The following is a 21194-nucleotide window of genomic DNA, read 5'->3' as shown; positions in this document are numbered from 1 at the left end:
TTGACCCTTGCAAAATCTTCTGTTTCAAATTTTCCTCTCCTTTCCCCCACCCCCTCCTCCTTTCCCCCACCCCCTCCTCTAGTTCAATATATGTTAAATATGTTAAAGTATATGTGAAATCCAATATATGTATACATATTTATACAGTTATTGGATCTAGAAAGAAAGAAAAAAACCTGAGAAGGAAAACAAAAATGCAAGCAAACAATAACAGAAAGAGCAAAAATGCTATGTTGTGGTCCACACTCAGTTCCCACTGTCCTCTCTCTGGGTACAAATTCTTGTCTTCATCACAAGATCACTGGAACTGGTCTGAATCATCTCATTGTTGAAGAGAGCCATGTCCATCAGAACTGATCATCTCATGGTATTGTTGTTGCCATGCATAATGATCTCCTGGTCCTGCTCATTTCACTCAGCATCAGTTCATGTAAGTCTCTTCAGGCCTTTCTGAAATCATCCTATTGATCATGTCTTACAGAACAATAATATTCCATAACATTCATATATTACAGTTTATTCAACCATTCTCCAATTGATGGGCATCCACTCAGGTTCCAGTTTCTGGCCACTACAAAGAAGGCTGCCACAAACATTCTTGCACAAACAGGTCCCTTTCCCTCCTTTATAATCTCTTTTGGGATATAAGCCCAGTAGTAACACTACTGGATCAAAGGATATGCACATTTTGATAACTTTTTGAGCATGGTTCCAAACTGCTCTCCAGAATGGTTGGATTCATTCCCAACTCCACTAACAATGTATCAGTATCTCAGTTTTTCCACATTCCCTTCAACATTTATCATTATTTTTTTCCTGTCATGTTAGCCAATCTGAAAGGTGTATAGTGGTATCTCAGAGTTATCTTAATTTGCATTTCTCTGATCAATAGTGATTTGGAGCAGAAGGTAAGTTTCTAATCTACTTCCTTAGAGATAGAGGTGGGATAGGGAACATAGAGAAAAAAATGTTCTGAAGAGCGAAAGGTAGAAAGATGGTAGAAATGCTGGAGAAACTGAGCAAGATAGAGATTAGAGAGTATTTAATACTTTATTAAATTAAATTAAATTAAAATTTAATAAATATACTGGGACCAATGGATCCATGTTTGGTCCCAGAGCTGAATAAGACTATCGTCTCCAAGAATCCAGCAGAGTTCTCAATGACATATATACCCGTGGCTCAGATGCAGAGGATAGACTGAGGCAGGGGCAGAATCAGGGAATGGGCCTGACAGGGTGGGGTGAGCCTTGGGAGAGGGGGATGACATAATCAGGGGGAGGCATCTGGGACAAGAGGAGAGCCATCTTGATAAGACTGTATCTGATATTCTAATAGCTTGGGATGGGGAAAAACATTCTGATGTTCTATCAAGTACTCTGATAAAAAGGGAGGAGAGGTTTTACAGTACTGAGAAGCAAGGAAACCTAGGCAGGACTGAGTTAGGATAATTAGGAAAACTGAGTCAGGATAATAAAAGAGAACTGTGGCATAACAGAAATAACAAGACAACAGCAGACTTGTGCATGGGATGAGCCCAAATGAAGAGTTGAGAATGGTACTCAAGTTATTAATGTAGGTGACTGCGAAGATTATAGTGTACTGCTCACATTTTTTTTTTGAACAGGACATTTTTCTTGCTTGGAATGCACTCCCACTTCATCTCTGAATATTGAAATTTTCTTTATTTAAACTCAGCTCAGTTACTGTTACCTCCTTGAAGGTTTCCTAGATGTGAGATTTCTCCCACCTCACCCCAAAGCTGAAAATGGTTTCTCCCTTAAAATTTCCTAGAGCATTTTGTGCAAACCTCACTTTTTTTCTCATTATATTCTATTTTATGTTATACCTATTTGTGTATGTATCACATTTCTCTATATTGGCTGCAAATTCAGAGGCTGTATCATTTTTCATCTTATTTTTATATCATCACACACAAATAGTAGGTGCATGGTAAATATTTGCTTGAATTTAATTGAATTTTGACATGGATTGAGTTGGAGTGGGGGGAGGGGAAGAGAGAGAGGAGAGGAAAAAAGTTGATTGGCTTTGAAGCCAAGAAGCCCTGAATTCAAATCTTGTTTCTGATATATACTGGCTGTGTGATTCTAGGCAAATAAATCACTTAACCAGTCAGTGACCTCGAGTAACTTTTTAAGACCACAATTGCAGCACAGTTGATATTCTATTTTGGTAGAGAGCGCTTCCTTACAAGGACTTAGTTCCCTGAAATCACCTTATATATCTCCTACGTCACTCCCTTCTGCCCATGTGTCTTTAACTTGCAGGTTCTTAAAAGATACTACAAAGCATTTCATTTTACAATAATAGCTGCCACATATTTAAAGGAAAAAACAACTTTAGGCTTGAATTTGTTTTCATGACTTTTTGTTTCATAAAGAAATATTTGTTAGTGGCTAAATAAACAACTGTCTTTTGATGACAGTGAATTGGCCATTTCCCAATTCCTAGTACAGGATCGCACAACACCAAAGTAATTAAAGACATAAGCAATTTGCATTATTTTCTTTTAAAACTACTCTTGAATAGCAGATGGCAAGCCCAAATGTTTTGCTCTAGAGACATATGGAAACCTCTTAGTTCTAAAACAGCCTCAATGAATATTAACCTCCCAATCTGTGCCCTTCATTGCAAAAAGTACAGTGCTGTGGTCATCTCTAAAATGGCCCTAATTTAGGCTACTGCTGAAGCCTGAGAAAAATGATATTCAAAAATAATTATGGCTGATATCTCATTAACGGTTTCTCTTAATCAGATTATTCACACTATTTTAAAATAATTAACCTATTTAGCCACCAAGCTTCAGTTTCTGATTAAATTGTTGCCATCATTTATAATTTTAGTTCTTAAAGTGAATAAACCAATACAACTTCTTAATTACATACCTTGTAATTATTCAACACTCCTTCAATTCAGCTGGAACAACAGAAGTAAGAATAGAGTTGCACAGATAGGCTTGTTTTAACAAAGGTTGAGGAAAAATAAGCCATATTTTCCATTTAACTCTATCTTCTTGTTGAGTTATTTCAGCTATATCTGACTGTGCCACCCTATTTGGGATTTTCTTGGTAAAGAAATTGGAGAAGTTTACTATTTCCTTCATTTTACAGATGAGGAAACTGAGGCAAATTGGGATTAGATGACTTCTCTACAGTCACATATCTAATAAATGTCTGATTCACATTTGAACTCAGGAAGATGAGTTCCTGTTTCAGATTTGTCACTCTTATCCACCCTACCTAAGGTCTTTTTAATATATTGTGGGAATGTTTTCCATGTTTGTAGGAAAATGCATGATCTAAGATGATACTTTATCTTTTTCATATTTATGTGCAGAAATAGTGATATGGTAAAAAGACTGCTGAATTTGGGAATCAAGAAAGACAAGGGTTTTGAACCCTGAGCAACATTTTCTAGATCTATGTCCTCTGGGAAGTCATTTCACTTCTCTGAAATTCAGTTTTTTTAATTTGTAAAAGAAAGATTATCTCAAAGTTCCCTCACAGCTCATATGTCTGCTCTTATACAAATAGGAGTTGTTGTTCTTCACCAGTTATGAATCTGTTTGTACTCGAATTCAAATAAATATAAGACACAATTATTTTCCTTGTAGCCTACTAGGTACAAATCATGCTTCTCCAAGAAGATTGAAACTTTACACTTTGTGGAAAGGGAGAAGTACAGAAGTACAGTTATACAGGAGTATGAAATTTTATTTAGAACAAGGAACTAGGTGTCCTGGGCTCCTTTCCCAGCATAGCCTTGAGTGAGTGACTGCATGTCTCTGAGAAAGTCTGATAAGTTGTCCTGCCTTGCAAGAGTGTCAGGAGGCTGGAGGAGATAGGTCAGAAATCAGCATGCTTTTACCAACTGTCCCTCTCCCCCTACCTATTCTGAGAACATGTCAAAATGATTTGGAACCCAGAAAATGAACGGTGGATTCAAAGTAGCAGAATAGAGTTTGAGGCTCAAAATGACTTTGTCATTTTCATGGCAGAACGTAGTTGAAATGGTTATATAGTTCAGGATTCTGTCAAAAATTTTGCCAGCTCCTTTGAAACTTTCTAAGTTACTGAAGAACTAGCAAGAAAAGCAAGGGGACAGATATCTAGGAGAGCTGTTGTGGTATACCACTGGTTTCTGATAATCCGTCAATGGACAGATATCCTAGAAAATATCATGTCAGTTCAATGATCACAGACAAATGGTGGAATACTATGCATAGAACAATACCACTCAGTACCTAACAGAATTGAATTAGGGAAAATAAGAGTGTCTTAATCGATCAGTAGGGAATAGTTTTTTGGAGGAAGGGTTACAGAACCCTAATGTCAAGAAGTCTGAAATTTAACAAAGTTGCAATAAGGATACAGTCACTTACGTGAAATAAACTGAATTACCACTGGCTCTCCTTGATACCTGTGGATAGAGAGAGAATTGGGAGAAGACACATAGGGAACCTGAGAAACTCTGAAGAAGAATAAATATTATTGTAAAGGTTTGAGATAAGGTGACACTCCTACATGAGTGTCTGTATGTGCAATAAGAGTAGGAGAAGTAGGAGTAGGAATGATAGTTGATGAACCTAAGGGATGTTTAAGAGGAAATACTAGATTGACCCCTCATTTTTTAGAGCTGAGAGTCAATTTTAAACCTAGTTCTACTAATACCCAAAAGAACAGTGATTTGAGTGGCCAGGAGAGAATATAGATTAAAGGACAAATGGAGCCCAGCAGAATTCCTGGATCAGTGAATAAAACATTGGGACTTCCTTGGAGGATAACATGAAGAATCCTAACATGAAAGAGTTATCCATACAAGAACCATAAGTAACACTTGAATATATTCAGTGAGAAAGTCATACTGGATTAGAAGTCAAAAATATCTTGATTCTGGCCCTGGGTCTGCCATTAGATCTGAGCTATGATAATGATCTTGGGCAAGACAATTCCCTTGTAAAGGTCATAGATTCCTCCTATGTAAAATGAAGGAATTGGGTTGGATGACTTTACAGGTCCCTTTCTGGTCTAATACTTTCTGGTACCATCATATATATGTACACACATACATACATATCTGTGTACATATACACTGAGTGAGATAGACAGGTGAAGCTTTCTCAAGAAATCTATAAGACTAGGACTAAGTCATGTGATCCCTATTCCCAAAGCCAGATCAGGTCTTGGGCCCAGGTTGCAGGAAGTCACATGATCCCTAGGCCTAGAGGTCTCTAAAGGTCAGACCCTAAGTCAGGTACAAGAAGTGACATGATCCACAAGAAGCAGACAACATTGGTGACCATTGGTCAAGGATGGTTACTTCCTTTTAGTCTATCTTGGGTCTTTTGCTGTTTAACCCCTTTCCAGTTTCTAGCTGTTTAGATCGATGAGCACATGTTGGGAGCTGAGATGTCTCCCAGGTGTGCTGGGTCTCCCCCCTGCCCCTAAAGGGACTAAAGATGAAGATGACTCTGATTAGTTAGTTTGGGAAAGGGGGGGTCTAGCACCCGTCCCATACAACACACATAAGATTTTATTTTACATATAAACTAATGATATAATTCTTAATACTATGCATCTAATTTTCTTTCTACCTTTTCCCTTGTGCATTGCTTTAGTTAATTAGAAATTTGATTGTCATAAGAGCAAGCATCTTTTGCTTTATGGAATATAAGTAAGTAGTCTAACTTAAGTGCACCCAGGGGTGTGCTGGAATCATTTTGGACTGGCTCTTTAGAATGATTAAATTTTCATTGTGAGCCTTTACACCTTGATCAGTGGCAAATGCTACTAATCTGTGCTTGATTTTCTGTTTTGTTGATTGTCTAGACTTAAGAAAGTGATAGGGAAAATGTTAAGAATGCAGATTAAACTGAAAAGTGTATCATATAGACATTCTACAACTACCACCCTCATATTGCCTGTACAGGATAATACTCTCCTGTTTGCTATCTTTATCAGTTATCAACAAACATTATCTTCTAGCTGTTTAGAATAAGAGACTTAATAACTGGAAGGTTTCTCTTTCAACAAACATTTTAAGATGATTTTTTTCAATATTTTGTTTGCCAATAGTCTACTCTCAGACATATAATGTAACCACTGTGGCTCTCATATGGCTCAAAAGTTCTAGGTGTACTTTGGAGGATTTCTCACTTCTCTAGTAGATTACTCTGACCCAGAAAATGTGGGAAACTCACTGTTACTCCTCAGTGTGTTATCACAGCTCCCCTTGTAAGTATATAGTTTACAAAAGTCTAGAAAAGTTTTATTTGAATAGAGAAAGCAAATAGAACTCATAGAAAATGTTACCTTCAGAGTAAATATACCTAAGATACAGGGTAACCTATCTCTAGAGATGCATATGATCTTAGTTATTTATGGTATTATTCTAAGCAAATGTTGTTTGTCTTAGATTCTCAGTGAGTAGCTCCTCCTGCATTCTCCATAGTTTCAGTTAAGTAGTGTTAATGCCACTTCCCATGACCCTCTTGTATTTTTCTAATACTCTCAGAAGGTGGTGTCAGTGTTGTTCCACATCTTTGTTCTATGTCTCAGAGTCTTCTCTAAGTCAAAGAAATAAAGTAAAACTTATAATAGTGTGACCTACAAAGGAGTTCTATACTACCTCTGTTGTTACTTTTTTTTTTTTTTTTTTTTTTTTTTTCAGTGAAAACTCTTCTCTTTTATAAACCACTTCAGGTACTGCAAAGGGAAAAGCACAAGAGTTACCTTTTCTTATGTTCCACCTCATTTATAGTTCAGATATAGTGCTAGACAGGAGAACCTTGACTACGGAGGCTCTTGATTGCTCTGTGGTTCCTGCTGATGTCTAGGTCACCTAAGAGTTCAGAAAACGTTTTACTATTATCTTTGAATTGGTCACTGAAAATAGGTTGACACAGTGAAAAGCCTAACAAAGTCCCAATTTCTTTTCAATTATCTTTGAAATTCTTTCAAGTCTCCCTAAGTGCAAATTGGAGGAGTTATTCAAGTTAATAGGGGATGCTTCCTTGCCTTGTCCAAGAGGACTAAACCAAGAAAGTCTTTTTATTCCTTACCTATCCTTACTTGAGAGTAGAGAAAGAAAAGAGAAAAAGAACACTACCATCAGCAGCAGCAGCACTACTGGTGGCACTACTACTACTATTGCTAAAATATTTGAAGAAAAAAAAGAAAAAGAAAAAGGAAGAAGGAGGGAAAAAAGGAAGAAGGGCAAATGAAGGAATAGGAGTAAGGAAGAAAGGAAAGAAAAAAGAGGATGGAAGGAAGGAAAAAGGAAAGAGGGAAAGAAGGAAAGAAGAGAGGAAGGGAAAGAAAGTAGGAGGCATTGAGGGAATAAGGATGAAGAAAGAAAGATGGGAAGGAAGGAAAGAAAAAAGGACCAAGGAAGGAAGGAAGAAAAAAGGAAGACAAGATGAAAGGATCACAAAGAAAGGAAAGAAGGAAGTGAGGGAAGAAGTGAAAAAAGGAGGGAAGGAAGGAAAGAACAGCTCAGTTTATTTTTTTAAGGGAGGATTTTTGTTAGTCTTATGATTGAAGCAAAGACTGTTGTTTTGTTTTACAAGAATTATAAATAAGGCTCAGGGATTTAAATTGAAAGAGCCTGACAGAACCAATTCTTCTTATGAGGAATAAATAACAGTATGACCAAGAACTTCAACTGAAGCCAAAAGCTGGGAGCAAGGAAAAGCTTCACTGACACAAGTCCAGAATATAGTGGAAATTATGTGTCCAGAAGAGTGTTATCTGGCAGAGACAATGAGACAAGTTCAGTGTGATGCCATCATCAGAACTCAGTGGCCCTACAGCTTTGCCAGTATGAGTTATATTCTACATATCCACTCTGCTCACATGCCGTGTACATGTACACTATATATAGCATAATCCCTACATGTGCCTTCTGTCTCATTGAAGTGTGTGTGGGTGAATGAATTACCAAAATTTATAATGAAAATGTTTCATTGTACTTCTAGGTATGGTAGTAGTACTCTGAGCTTTAGTTGGGCTAAAGTCAATCAGGTGTCCCCACTAAATCTAGCACCAGTATGATGAGCCCCAAGAATAGCGACTACCAGACTGCCTAAGGAAGGACAAACTAATCCAGGTTGGGAAAAAAACCCAGGTAGAATAGAGCTTCAATGTTGATCATTACTGGGATCACTTGTGAATGGCTGCTGCCCTTCTAATTTGGGTGAAATAAGGAGACAATCTCAAAACAAAGAAAATGGAGAATATTTTATCACTACTTTTGTTATGCTGTTTTATTAAATGTTTTTGCTTTGAACTACTTGTAATCTTCTGGCTAAAGCAGAATGAAGCGAAACATATCAGGAGGGATTTGTGACTTATTGTTATAAGTTAATGCAGATCCAACAGAGTACCTAGAAATTAATTCTAGAATAACCATGTTTGGATCAGCTGGTGGTACAATGAATAGAGTGCCGGGCTTAGAATCAAGAAGACTCACATTTACTAGCTATATGACTCTGGGTAAATCACTTAATCCTGTTTGCCCCAGTTTCTTCCTCTATAAAAATAAGCTGCAGAAGGAAATGGCAAAATACTCCAGTATCATCATTGCCAAGAAAAACCCAAATGGGATCATAAAGAGTCAGATGTAACTCAATAACAACAGCAACATGCTGCACAAGAAAAATCAGATCAAAAAGGGAAAAAATGAGAAAGAAAACAAAATGCAAGCAGACAACAACAAAAAGAGTGAAAATGCTCTGTTGTGATCCAACACAAAGTTCCCACTGTCCTCTCTCTGGGTATATTTGGCTCTCTTCATCATAAGAACATTGGAACTGCCTGCCTATTAGAATTGATCATCATATAATCTTGTTGTTGCCATGTATAATGATCCCCTGGTTCTGCTTACTTTACTGAGTACTGTTATCTTCTTAATAATTTGTTTAGTCTTTATTCATGTCAAAGCCTATCACCATGAATTGTCTCCAAGTCTCTCCACATAATCTCATTTATTGAGCCCATCAACTTTTATGAATCTAATGATCATCTTTAGGTAGATGGTTCTAGATCTTTATATTCAGCCCTAGTTTCTTTCCTGAACTCCACTTCATCATCAACTCCCTTTTAAACATCTTAGTCATAGGCACTTCAAACTCACTAAAAACAGAACTCATTATATTCCCCTTTCTTAAAACTCTCCCTTCTAAATTTCTCTATTACTATCTAGGATCCTTAAAAATCATCCAGATATTTGACCTCAGTGTCCTCCATTTATTCAATTTAGTTTATTTTTACAGCATTTCTCTTTCATACACATTCTTTTCTCTCTACTCACACATACCATCTTCCTTTAAGTATTCATAATTTCTTGCCAGAACTATTGCAGTACCTTCTAATTGCCTCCCAACTTAAATTGTCTTCCCAGTCTGATTCCTCCTCCATATAACTACCAAAGGAATTCTCCTAAAGCATAGATCTGATGATGTCACAGTTACTTATTTAATCATATATACAGTCCTCTAATGAGCATTTAAAGTTCTTTATATGCTGGCCCTTTCTTGGCTTTCCAGTCTCCTTATACCTAACTCTATCTTCCACTCCCACTCACTACCCACATTTTATAATTCAGCTCGCTAGACTACTTTCACTTTCTCCGACAAGATCTCTTCTCTCTGATCTATATGCCTTAGTACTGTTTGTCCCCTTTGTTTGGAATACTCTGCCCCCCTCACATCCATTTCTTAGTTTCTATGGTTTATCAAGGTCAACTCCTACATGCTGCAATACATTTTAACTGATTACCAGGGCTACCAAAACCTTCTGCTTTCAGATTATCTTTATCTCTTCTGCATATATTTTATATGTACTTCATTATTTTAATGTTGTCTCCATCATTAGAATATATGATGCTTGAAGGCAGGAGCTATTTTTTGCTTTCCTTTATAAATCTAATGATTAGTACAGGACTGGTACTTAGTAAATATTTATTGAATGGCTAATATAACATTTCACATGTGTAATCGATATCATATTGGTTGCCTTCTCAATGGGTAAGTGGGGAAGGCTGGAGGGAGTAAGAGAATTTGGAACTCAAAATTTTTTTTTAAAGAATGTTAAAAATTAATAATAAAATTTAAAATGTTATTGATGATTGACAGGCTACTTAGAGAGAGGTGGGAAAATGATATTTACACATTATATTTATTCAGATAGAGATAATCTAGGTAGAATGTGATAAGGAGATATAAGATAAATTGCTCTCCAAAAATTTGACCATAGAGATTTAATGTTTTGCTGAATAAGTTGAAGTGATAAGGGGAAGACGGGATGATCAGAGAAGGCTTCATGGCAGAAATCACACTTAAAGTGGATTTAAAGGGAGAGATTTCAGCAGACAGAAAAGCATAGGTTCCAATCATGGGGAGCCAGCCTGTCAAAAACAATGAAGTAAAGAAAGGGCAAGTCTGCAACTTCTGTGTTCTTTATATATCCAATCTATTGTTAAATCTTGTTATTTTTACTTTTACAACATCTCTTATCTTTTTCTTTGTATTCATGCAGGTATGACCCTCCTTTAAGCCCTATTGTCACTGTTAGCTATGTCTATTGCAATAGGGGTATAATATGAAATAATGCATAAAAATGGGTATGTCATTTGCTGGAGGCTCTAAGGAGCTTGCCTCTTATCTTATGGATATTAGGCAATTGCACAAGATTTTGAGCAGGAGACTATCATTCCTTTTACATTAAGAAAATTATTTTGATAATGACTCAGAGGATTGCTTGGAGAGAGGAAGAGTGGGAGCTAGGGAGATTGGTTAGGAGGCTTCTTTTAGGTAAGAAGTTTTAAATTTTAGGTAAGAAATTATAAATGTCTGAAGTGAGGTGGCAACAGTGAAAATGGAAAAAAAAAAAAAAAAAAGGACAGATTTAAGAGAAATTCTAGACATAGAACCAAATGCTTTTGAAAATGGATGAGGGGAGGAGGGGCAGCTAGGCAGCTAGATGGCACAGTGGATAGAGCACCAGCCCTAACTGGAGGACCTGAATTCAAATCTGTGTGACTCCGGGCAAGTCACTTAACCCTAATTGCCTCAGTAAAAAAACAAAAACAAAAACAAAAACAAAAAAAAAACCCAAACAAAAAAACAAAAAAATGATGAGACATGAAGGGTGAAGAAAAAGAGTAAGAAATGACTCCACTGTTTAAGAGTAAAAATGACTAGGAGGAGAGTGTGTCTTCAGAAGAAATCAAGAAATTAGGAGGATTAGATTTAAGGGGGAGATAATTTCAGTTTTGTGCTTTTGTAATCTAGATGGCAGCTAAATTTTCCCTCTGGATTATAATCTATTTAAAAGTAGGTAATGAGGGGCAGCAAGGTGGTGCAGTGGATAAACACTACTCCTGAAGTCAGGAGCACCTAGTTTAAATGTGACCTCTGACACTTAACACTTCCTAGCTATGAGACCATGGGCAAGTCACTTATCCCCAATTGTCTCAGCAAACAAATAAATAAATAAATAAACAAACAAACAAACAAATAAATAAATAAATAAAAATAGATAGTCTATCTCATACATACTCTAAAAATCTCTATAGAATTATGTGCCATCTTGGTCATGGATTAAAGAATCAGCACAAATCCTTCCTCCTAGCCATTAAAGCAGAATTCAATAGTATGGATTCTCTATGCTACTCATTTGAAATTTAATAACTAGTAATAGCTCTATTAATGAATTGAATAGATTCTAATAATATACTTTATTATCAGAAATCCTATTGCCAGAGTTAGAAATAATATAGGAGATACTAGAATTTATTACAAGATGCAAATTCCCTACCTGCTATTCTCCCCCTCCTCCAGATGTAATCCTCCTCTTTTCCTTGATATTCTGGTGAGATAGGTTGTAGCTCCCTAATTCCATGGACTGTAACTCCCTAATTCCATGGAGAAGGTGGTAATAATAACTCGTATATTATATAATAATTTAATGTTTATAAAATAATTTCCTCATAAGTCTTTGAAATAAATAAGGAAAATATTATTATTCCCATTTTATAGATGAGGAATTTGAAACATACCAGCTTCCAATCAATCCCTTCTTAAAGAACCTAATTTTGTGAAAATCCTTGAAAAACTAGTAACCAAGACAGCCTCTTTCTTCCCAGCTCCCTCAACTGTAAGGCAGGACAAGTAAAACAGGAAATTCCTGATTCTTCTCTCAGAATCACAAAATCTCAGAATGAGAAAGGACCACCTAGTATAGTCTAATTCATACCCACATAAGAATCCCTACACAACATCCCTAACAAGTTTTATATATATATATATGACTTTTGCCTAAAGACATTTATTAAGGAAGAGCCTACTCTTTCCCAAAGTGGCCCATTGGATAGTCCTATTTGTTAGGAAGTTTTTTCTTACAGCAAACCTAAATTTTATTTTTGGAACTTCTACTTATTCCATGTCTGCCTTCTGGGTTCAAGTAGCACAACTCTAATTTCTCTTACATTGCGACAGTCCTTCAAATTCTTGAATATGCCTCTCTTGTTTCCCTTTCGTTTTCTCTTATCTAGACTAAATATTCTCTTTTGCTTCAGTTCATCTTCTTTTGACATAATATTAAGTCTCTTCATCATCCCAGTAGCCCTTATCTGGAAGTTCACCAGCTGATTAATATCCTTTAAATGAAGTAACCCAAATTGAATACAATGCTTTAATAGACTGACCAGTGCAGCCTCCAACTTTTTAAATAATCTGCCTTTCCTAAAATAGGGTTACATTTCTGGGGGGCTGCTGTTTCACACTGTTGGCTCATCTGGAGATTATAGTTTATTACATACCTCAAAACATTTTTACTTGAACCACTTTTGAAACATGATTTCCCCATCTTACATTTATAATGTTGATATTTTGAATCCAAGTATTAGTCTTTACATTTATTCCTACTGATTTTCCTCTTTATTAGATTGTGCTCACTGTTCTAGTGTGATAGGATTTTTCTGTATTCACAAATTCACAAGAGAGAAAGGATGCAAATATATACAAAGCAAGCTACATATAGGATAAATAGATTTTTTTTTTTCTCCTGAGGCTGGGGTTAAGTGACTTGCCCAGGGTCACACAGCTAGGAAGTGTTAAGTGTCTGAGCTCAGATTTGAACTCTGGTCCTCCTGAATTCAAGGCTGGTGCTCTATCCACTGCACCATGTAGCTGCCCCTTCTGTATTCTAATTGTTATCCACTGTATTAAGTATCCCTCCTAGCTTTATGTCACTTTCAGGTTTGAAGAAGTATGCTATTTGTGCTTTTAGACATATCATTTGTAAAAATGTTATATCCTGCAGAGCCAAGAACATAGATCCTTGAGGAATTCTACTATAAGCTTTCTTTTCAACTGATAATTGAATTAATTAATCTGTTAATGATTATTCTTAACCCCTATGTAGTCCAGTGGATAAAGTGCTGGGCCTGGAATAAGGAAGACTCCTCTTCATGAGTTGAAATCTGGCTTCAGACGTTTAGTAGCTGTGTTGATCTTGAACAAGGCACTTAATCCTGTTTGCCTCAGTTTCCTCATCTGTAAAATGAGCTGGAGAAAGAAATGACAAATCACTTTAGTATCTTTACCAAGAATATTCCAAATGGGGTCATGAAGAAGTCAGATGTGACTGAAAATGACTGAATGGTCACAAAAATGATTTTTTTTTTTTGGTCTTTCATTCAACTAGTTTCATAACACTCAATATTCAAAAAATAACACTCAACATTCATATACTTCATATACAACTCAATTACCATCTAACCCATATCACTCTGCCAATACTGTATTTTTAAAGTTTTGATCTCAGATGTTTTGTTATTGTAGGAGATACTATTTTGTCATGTATCACCTTGTACTATTGCCTTGTAATTTAACTGTTTTGTTGTTTGCTATTCAGTTGTGTTTAACTCTTTGGGACTCCCTTTAGGGTTTTCTTGGCAAAGATTATATTACAGTGCTTTGCCATTTCCATCTCCAGCACATTTTTACAGATGAGGAACTGAGGCAAACAGGGTGATCACACAGTGAGTAAATTCCTGAGGCCAAATATGAATTCAGATCTTCCTGACTCCAAGTCTGATGCTCTATCCACTATGCCATCTAGTCGTATTTAACTGTACAGCTGTATATTTCTTTTCTTTCTTACAAGTTATTAATTCTTAGGAAACTAACAATGTCTTATATTTCCTTAGGACTTGCTCTTATTATAGTGCTATTCACACTGTAAAGTTTCAATAAATATTTGTTTAATGAATAAATGATAAATTTTATTGGTGGAAAGAGCATTTGTTCCTTCTTGATTACTAGAAGATCATTAGAATATTATATTGTGAAGGATCATAAGCATGTTTATGGGGACCAAGTCCTTAAAAATAGTGTTTTAAAAGATTTGGCATTCAAAGTGATTTTAACAAATTGGAGCAGTGACTGGGAATAATTCAACAAATATTAATAAACACCTAGTTCAAAATATTGTACTAGGTTGTGACTACAAAGACAAGATAATAAATCTTTCATTCTACTAAGGGGACAGAATGAAGGTGATAAAATGTGTATACTAAATAATGAGGGTAGGAAAAGGAGCAAGCATTTATTAGGAACCTATGATGTGCTGGGTTCTTTACAAATATTATCTCAATTGATTCTCAAGACAATCTTTGGAGGTAGATGATATTTATATGTCCATTTTAGTTGAGAAATCCGAGACAGACATAAATAACTTGCCCAGGATCACATGGGTAGTGTCTGAAACCACATTTCACATTAGATTTTCTTGACTTCAGGCAGAATTTTTTACCCACTGTACCAACTAGCTGCCTCTAAATGGTAAATATTAAAAAAAATAAATACAAAGTAATTTCAGGATGGGGAAAGCACTAACAGCTGAGAGGATCAAGAAAGGCTTAATGTAATTGGTAGCACTTGAGCTAAGTTTGAAAGAAGTTAGAGATTCTAAGAATCAAAAGTGGAAGGATAATTCATTTTAGGAATGGAAGACAGACTTTGGGAAGTATTTGAAAAGGAAGATGGAATATTGTTCACAGGAAAAGGCAAATAGGCCAAGTTAGCTGTATCATAGACTATGTGAAGGTGAGCAATGTGAAATAAGTCTGAAAAGGAAGACTAATTCCCTATTGTGTAGGTTTTACTGCCAAACAGAGAAGTCTGCATTTTATTCTAGAAGGAATCTGAAAATTCTCAAGCTGCAAAGTATTTAGCAAGATTGTTTTGTAGCTGTGTGAAGGATGGACTGGAGAAGGGAAAGATTAGAGACAATGAGACTAATTAAGAATACACACACATACATATAACAAAAATAGATAGATATAGATACACATGATAGCTACATACATAAAATTTACTTGTAATCATCTTTCCCCTTCCCCTAGGTTTTTGAAAGTATTACTATTATCTTTTGGAAACACAGTAAATAAAGGTAAATCTTTTATGATATCTTAACAGTTAGCATTATATTCAAATCTATTATTAGAGATAGAACATGTATGAATTATAAAGCTACCTTCCCACAATGCTGTTAGACTCTTATTCAGCATCCAATTTTATTATGTATATTTTTACGTGGGATTTTAATTAGGTAAAACAACAAATTAAATTTTAACACTCTGCTATGATTTGTCCTATAAAGAAAAAAGCTGTCATTGATCTATTGTCTTTAAGTTTGTGAAATCTTTATGAGAAATTCAATTCCACAAGCATTTAATAAGGGCCTACTATGTGCAGTTCATGATGGTAAGCACTGGGAATAGAACAACAAACTAAAAAAAAGTGCCAAACTTCAAAGGGCTTATCTTTTACTGAGGGTTACAACACTTAGATGGATAAATATAATGATATGCCATTGGAGAAAAGAAAGCATGCTCTTTAAACCATTTAATTTCCATGTAGGAAGTTAGGAAACATTCGGAAAGTGTTTGCTATTGATTAGGAGACTTAAAACTGATTTATATTACAGCAAGAAAAGTTCAAAAGAAGATAGAAAGAACCACTAACTATAAATAGTTAAAACAGGAGTGAAAGTGAGTCAGCGGAGATTTTGGAAAAATGGGATAATTATCTGATTAAAGCATCAGAGTCCTCCCAAAAAACCTCTTGAGACACAGTTTTAGACTTGGACAATATGACAATTTATTTTTCTTATCTTTGCTTATTTGTTATGATTTTTTTCTTTTCCTTTTTCAGTGATATGATGGAGGTAGCAGGAAGAAAAAATGTTTGAATATTAATTTTTTAAAATTAAAAACCCTAAAGATCTTTTGAACATCTTTCTTATATTGTTTTTTTTTTCTTTACAGAAAATATAGATCAATAATTTATTTTTAACCTTATAACAGTGAACTCTGTTGACTTTAGTAGTGATTCCTTAACAAATTATGTATATAGGAAATCTGCATTTGCATCATCAATTAACATGTATTGATTTGTACAGTGCCCAGAGGCTACTACTGACTAGTGTCTGATTCAGTTAGTCCACTTGGTTAGGATGTAGTCCTGATAAAGTCAAGGTCACAGGTTCAATTCTATTTTGGGATTCAAATGTGAGCAAAAACCTGGGCTCATAGTCACAAGCTGAATTTACCAAACCCAGCTAGCATCCTTGTAAATATCTGTAATAATAATCAGGTCTTGAGTAAGACAGTAGATAGCAAACTTCATCATTACAGGAAAAACAGCTTAAAGGTCAATAGCATCCTCTTTCTACATGAAAGAAAACATTTGTGTGTTGTGAAATGAGTTGAGGTAAAAAAAAAATTAATAATAATAAAAGGGAGAGGAATCAGAAAATTTAAATCCCCTAAATTTCCTTGGGGGAATTCTGCTATAGGGTGGGAGTTTTTTTTTTTTTTTTTTTTTTTTAATAATTCAGCATTTATTTTCATTTCTTGGATTTTTTTCCTTCTGTCAGATCTAATGTTGGTACTTCCTAGCATCATGTATTTATGTGCTGCTGCTGGGTGACTGCCAGAACCAGTTCATTCTTTCTTGTGATGTTATCAACATTCATCTTCTTGAACTTCTATGTGAATGTAGCAACTGTGGTCAATTAAAGATCAGACACTAATTGCTTGTGGAACCTTGGAAAAGTTGAACTGAAGCCCCCTAAGAGAGCTTTGTGTAAAAAGGGCTGGACAGAGATTTACATGTGACAAGATCCTGGGCTGATATGGGACAGTTTTCCAGGCTGCTCTTCTCATCCTCTTTTTAATGCATTTTACTGTGTGATCAAGGGAATAACAGTACTTTTCACCACTCAAGCTTAATAATCAAATAATCAGCAAATAATAAGCAAATGATCAAATGCTTTGATCTATAGGACACTTCCCCAGATTAAATTCAAGTCAAAAGGTATTTTATCTGGCACCTACAAAGGTAGTGTGGTATTGTAGAAGGTGCAATGGATTTGGAGTTAGAGGACTTTTGACTCCTGTATCTATAACTTCTTACTTGCGTGACCCTGGGGCATCAGAGGAACAAGAAGAGCGTTAATCTAAATAAGTGGAGGACATGAGGGAGGTCAACATGGGAGAAACAGGATAAAAGCAAAGAAATGAGACTGTGGGAGTTCTGAAAAAAATAAACAGATCATCAGAATAATCAAAATTAGAGGTTACTTAACCTCTGGATTTCATCTATAACATGAGGAGATTGGATGAGATAATGTCTAAAGTCTTTGCCAGCTTTATCTATAATACTATAATTGTTACCAGGGATGAGGGAGTGAAGAAATAGGACATGATATCCCGCATAGAATGATCCAATCTAAGAGCTGGAAAGCATCTTAAGAATCATCTAGTCCAACTTTATCATTTTACAAATGAAGAAACAGATCCAGAGAGGCAAGGTGTCTTAGCCAAGATCACACAAGTCATTAGAGCACTGTACTTAGAGTCAGAAAGATCTGGATTTAGATTCTGTTTCAAATATAATAAATATGATAAAAATAATAAAAATTAGCTGTGCGACTTTAAGCAAATCATTTACTCTTTTTCAGCCTTACTTTCTTTATATGTAAAATGGGAACAATAAAAGTGCCTATATCATTGCGTTATTGTGAAGATCAAATGTTCTGGAAACTCAACAAATAAGAGCTATTATGACTATCTGAGATTTTTCTTGTTTCGAAATTCAGCATGAGGACTCTGGTGTTAATATATAATATCCAGTAGATATTATATTGTATTATGATCTAGTTGGAAGCAGTCCTGAAACCTGAGAGAGCAGTATAAAGAGAGTGACACAATATTCAACTAAATCTAATGAAATGACAAAATATATAGAATATATTTAATAGAACTATTATTCTATGATATTCATGTGCATGAAAGAGAATAATACACAATCTACAATCGTAGGTAATGTAAAACTCATTCTTAGCAATGCATGATGGGATAAGAATGGTAGGGAAAAGAGACTGACTGGGGAGGGGGAGGGGTAGAGAAGATGAAGAAGACCACGGAATGACTTGCCTAAATGTTTTGCTTGGACTGATGTCATCATCTTCATTACTGGGGATCACCCCTATCAGACTATCACGTATGTGGCCATCATTCCAATTCAAGCCAACTTCATCTCTAGCTTACTCTTTGTAACAGCCTCCTGACAGACAAACCTGCCTCTCCTTTCCCCAGTAAAATCCTCAGGAATTTTCCTAAAGTATCAGTCTGATGGTGTCACTCTCCTGCTCAATAAACTCTAGTGGCTCCTTATTACTTCTAGGATCAAGTGCAAACTTCTCCAGCATTAAATCCCTTCTTAGCCTGTTCACAAGCTATTTTTTCAAACTTCTTACAAGCTATTCCCCTTCAAGAAATGTCCCGCAAACTGACCTTACTTCTCCCTCACACTCAACATTCCATCTACCTCTTTAAGGCTGGAATGCGATACTGCTTCTCACAGCCCGAGTTTCGTGGAAAACTCAGGTAAAGGGCCTCTTCCTGCTGAGGGCTATCCTGACCCTTCCCTTATTTCCTCCATCGCTGCTGCTTTCCAATCCCTGAGGAAAAAACACACACTTATTTTGCATTTCTCTCCTCTCTCCATGTTGCCTCCCCTTACAGCATGCAAAGGACGGGAACGTTTTCATTTTTGTATTTGTGTTTCTAGCACCTGGCACAGACCGCAACATACAGCGGGTGGTTACTACGGACTTGTGGATTCTCGACGAACAGCTGGCGGGAAGGGCCTAGAAGTGGAGTACTACGGGCAGGGTGTTCTGGGACCGAGCGCAGAGAACGCACGAAGCGGATAATCCGCAGGCGGCAGAATGGGCAGGACTCCACTCTCCCGCACTTCGGCCCCGCGGGGCCAGGTTCGTTTTTGGCCCGAGAATTTCTGGAGTAAACTTCTGTATGAGAAGGGGTCTTCACAATCGGAGGTGGTCGATACGAAAATGCCTTATACACAAAGAAACAGAAGGATCAGTTGATGTTCTCGGTGGCAAGGCTAACAATATTTTAACCCCTTTCCTTCGGCCCCCGCCGGGATAAAGAAAAATCTCCGAGTTCCCGGCGTGCAGTAGGTCTTTCGAACCCTACTCAGTTTAGCGCATCCACTCCAAAAGGTTGCGCATCTCTGAGCCGGGGAACGCCCGTAGACCTCGGAGGGGACTACAAGTCCCAGGGGCTCCCAGGGCGCGAGTAGTGATGACGAAGATCCCCAGGATTGGCCGAGAGGGGCGGGGCGCGCAGGCTGGCTGGGGCGGGGCTGGGGCGGGGCGAGCGGCCCCATGAGGCCACACCCCCGCCCTCCGCCCCCCATCCCCTCGGCTCCCTCCCGGTCAGAGGGACAGAGCGAGAAGATGGCGAAGACGTACGATTATCTCTTCAAGCTGTTGCTGATCGGAGACTCGGGGGTGGGCAAGACCTGCCTCCTGTTCCGCTTCTCCGAGGACGCCTTCAACACCACCTTCATCTCCACCATCGGTGAGGGGCCGCAGGGGCGGGGAGAGGGCTGCTCGGGAGGGAGGGAAGGGGGCAACAACTAGAGATGGGGGAGCTTTGGGGGGACCGGGGGAGGGACAGAGAGACACCCTTGGGGACTGGGGGAGAAGAGTAAGAGGGGACGGGGAGAGGAGAAAAGGGGTGGGGAAGGAGAACGAGGGGAGAGGGACAGCGGAAAGGAGAGGGGACGGAGCGGCGGGAGAGAGGGTAAGGAGGAAAGGGGGAAAGGGGGGAGATTCGGTGCGAGGGGAGGAGATACAAAGGACCAGGGGGATCACGGGGAGACCCCTGAGGGAGGGAATAGAGAGGGACCATCAGACCGCGGGGGACTGCCGGGAGGAGAGAGAGGGGATAGGGCGGGAAGGCCTGGGGACGGGGGACAGGGAGGATGGGGGGGCAGGGAAACCCTGGGGTACCGGTGTGGAAGAAGGGCCTGGAGAGCGTGGGTAACGAGAGGAGACCCCCGGAGTGTGAGGGAGGAGAGAGGCCGGGAAGGAAGACCATGGAGGGTGGAGGGGAGAGAGGGGTCAGGAGACTAGGGAGACAGAGTGGGGCGGACGGATGGAAACAGGGGGATCATGGAGGAGTGTGAAGACTGGAGGGAGCAGCGAGGGCTGTGGGGAGGGGCACTACGGGGTACAAGTGAGGAAGCCACTGGGGATGAAAGAAAAGTAGGAGGTGAGGCAGGACAGGACGTGGCTCAGGGGAGGAGAGAGAGAAAGGGATATGGGGGGCACTACAGGTGGGCAGGAGGGAAGAATCCAGGCAGGGAGAAAAGAGATGAGGGGACTGAGGAGAAGAAAGAGAAGAGGACGAGGGAGAGAACACAGCAGCAAAAGAGGAAGGGAAGAGAGAGCATGAAGGGGAGAGCTAGGAGGAAAGAGAAGAAAGCTTGGGGGGGTAGGAGGGAGGAAAGAAGGGGCAAGGAGTCAAGAGAGATAAAAGAGAAGAAAGTTTGGAACCGGAGGGAAGAAGAAGGGGAGGGACATGAAGGAACAGAAAAGAACAGGGCTGATAGGGCCAAGAGGCTCATGAAGGAGTACTGGAAGGAAGGGGAAATAGAGTGAGAGGAGAGGAGGTGAAAAGAAGGGGAGTGAGAGGGAGGAATGACAGAAAGGAACACGAAGAGGAAAGAACAAGGTACAAAGAAGACAAAAGGGGATGTTGGGGTAAGAAGGAGTGAAACATGGAAGGAG

The 21194-nt window shown here is 38.0% G+C and overlaps 1 protein-coding gene across 1 annotated transcript in view; it reads left to right on the top strand.

The window, feature by feature from the left end:
* Positions 1 to 19746: 19746 nt before the first annotated feature.
* RAB8B (RAB8B, member RAS oncogene family) overlaps positions 19747 to 21194 on the top strand; it is a 66272-nt gene continuing 64824 nt past the window's right edge. The window contains exon 1 of the mRNA XM_074294894.1: positions 19747 to 19980. Within this exon, the coding sequence (XP_074150995.1) occupies positions 19785 to 19980 (196 nt within the window). The 5' untranslated portion in view covers positions 19747 to 19784. The remainder of the gene's footprint in view (positions 19981 to 21194) is intronic.

Source organism: Sminthopsis crassicaudata, chromosome 2, assembly GCF_048593235.1.
Source record: "Sminthopsis crassicaudata isolate SCR6 chromosome 2, ASM4859323v1, whole genome shotgun sequence".
Lineage (NCBI taxonomy): Eukaryota > Metazoa > Chordata > Mammalia > Dasyuromorphia > Dasyuridae > Sminthopsis > Sminthopsis crassicaudata.
This window is presented reverse-complemented; position numbering and strand designations above follow the sequence as displayed.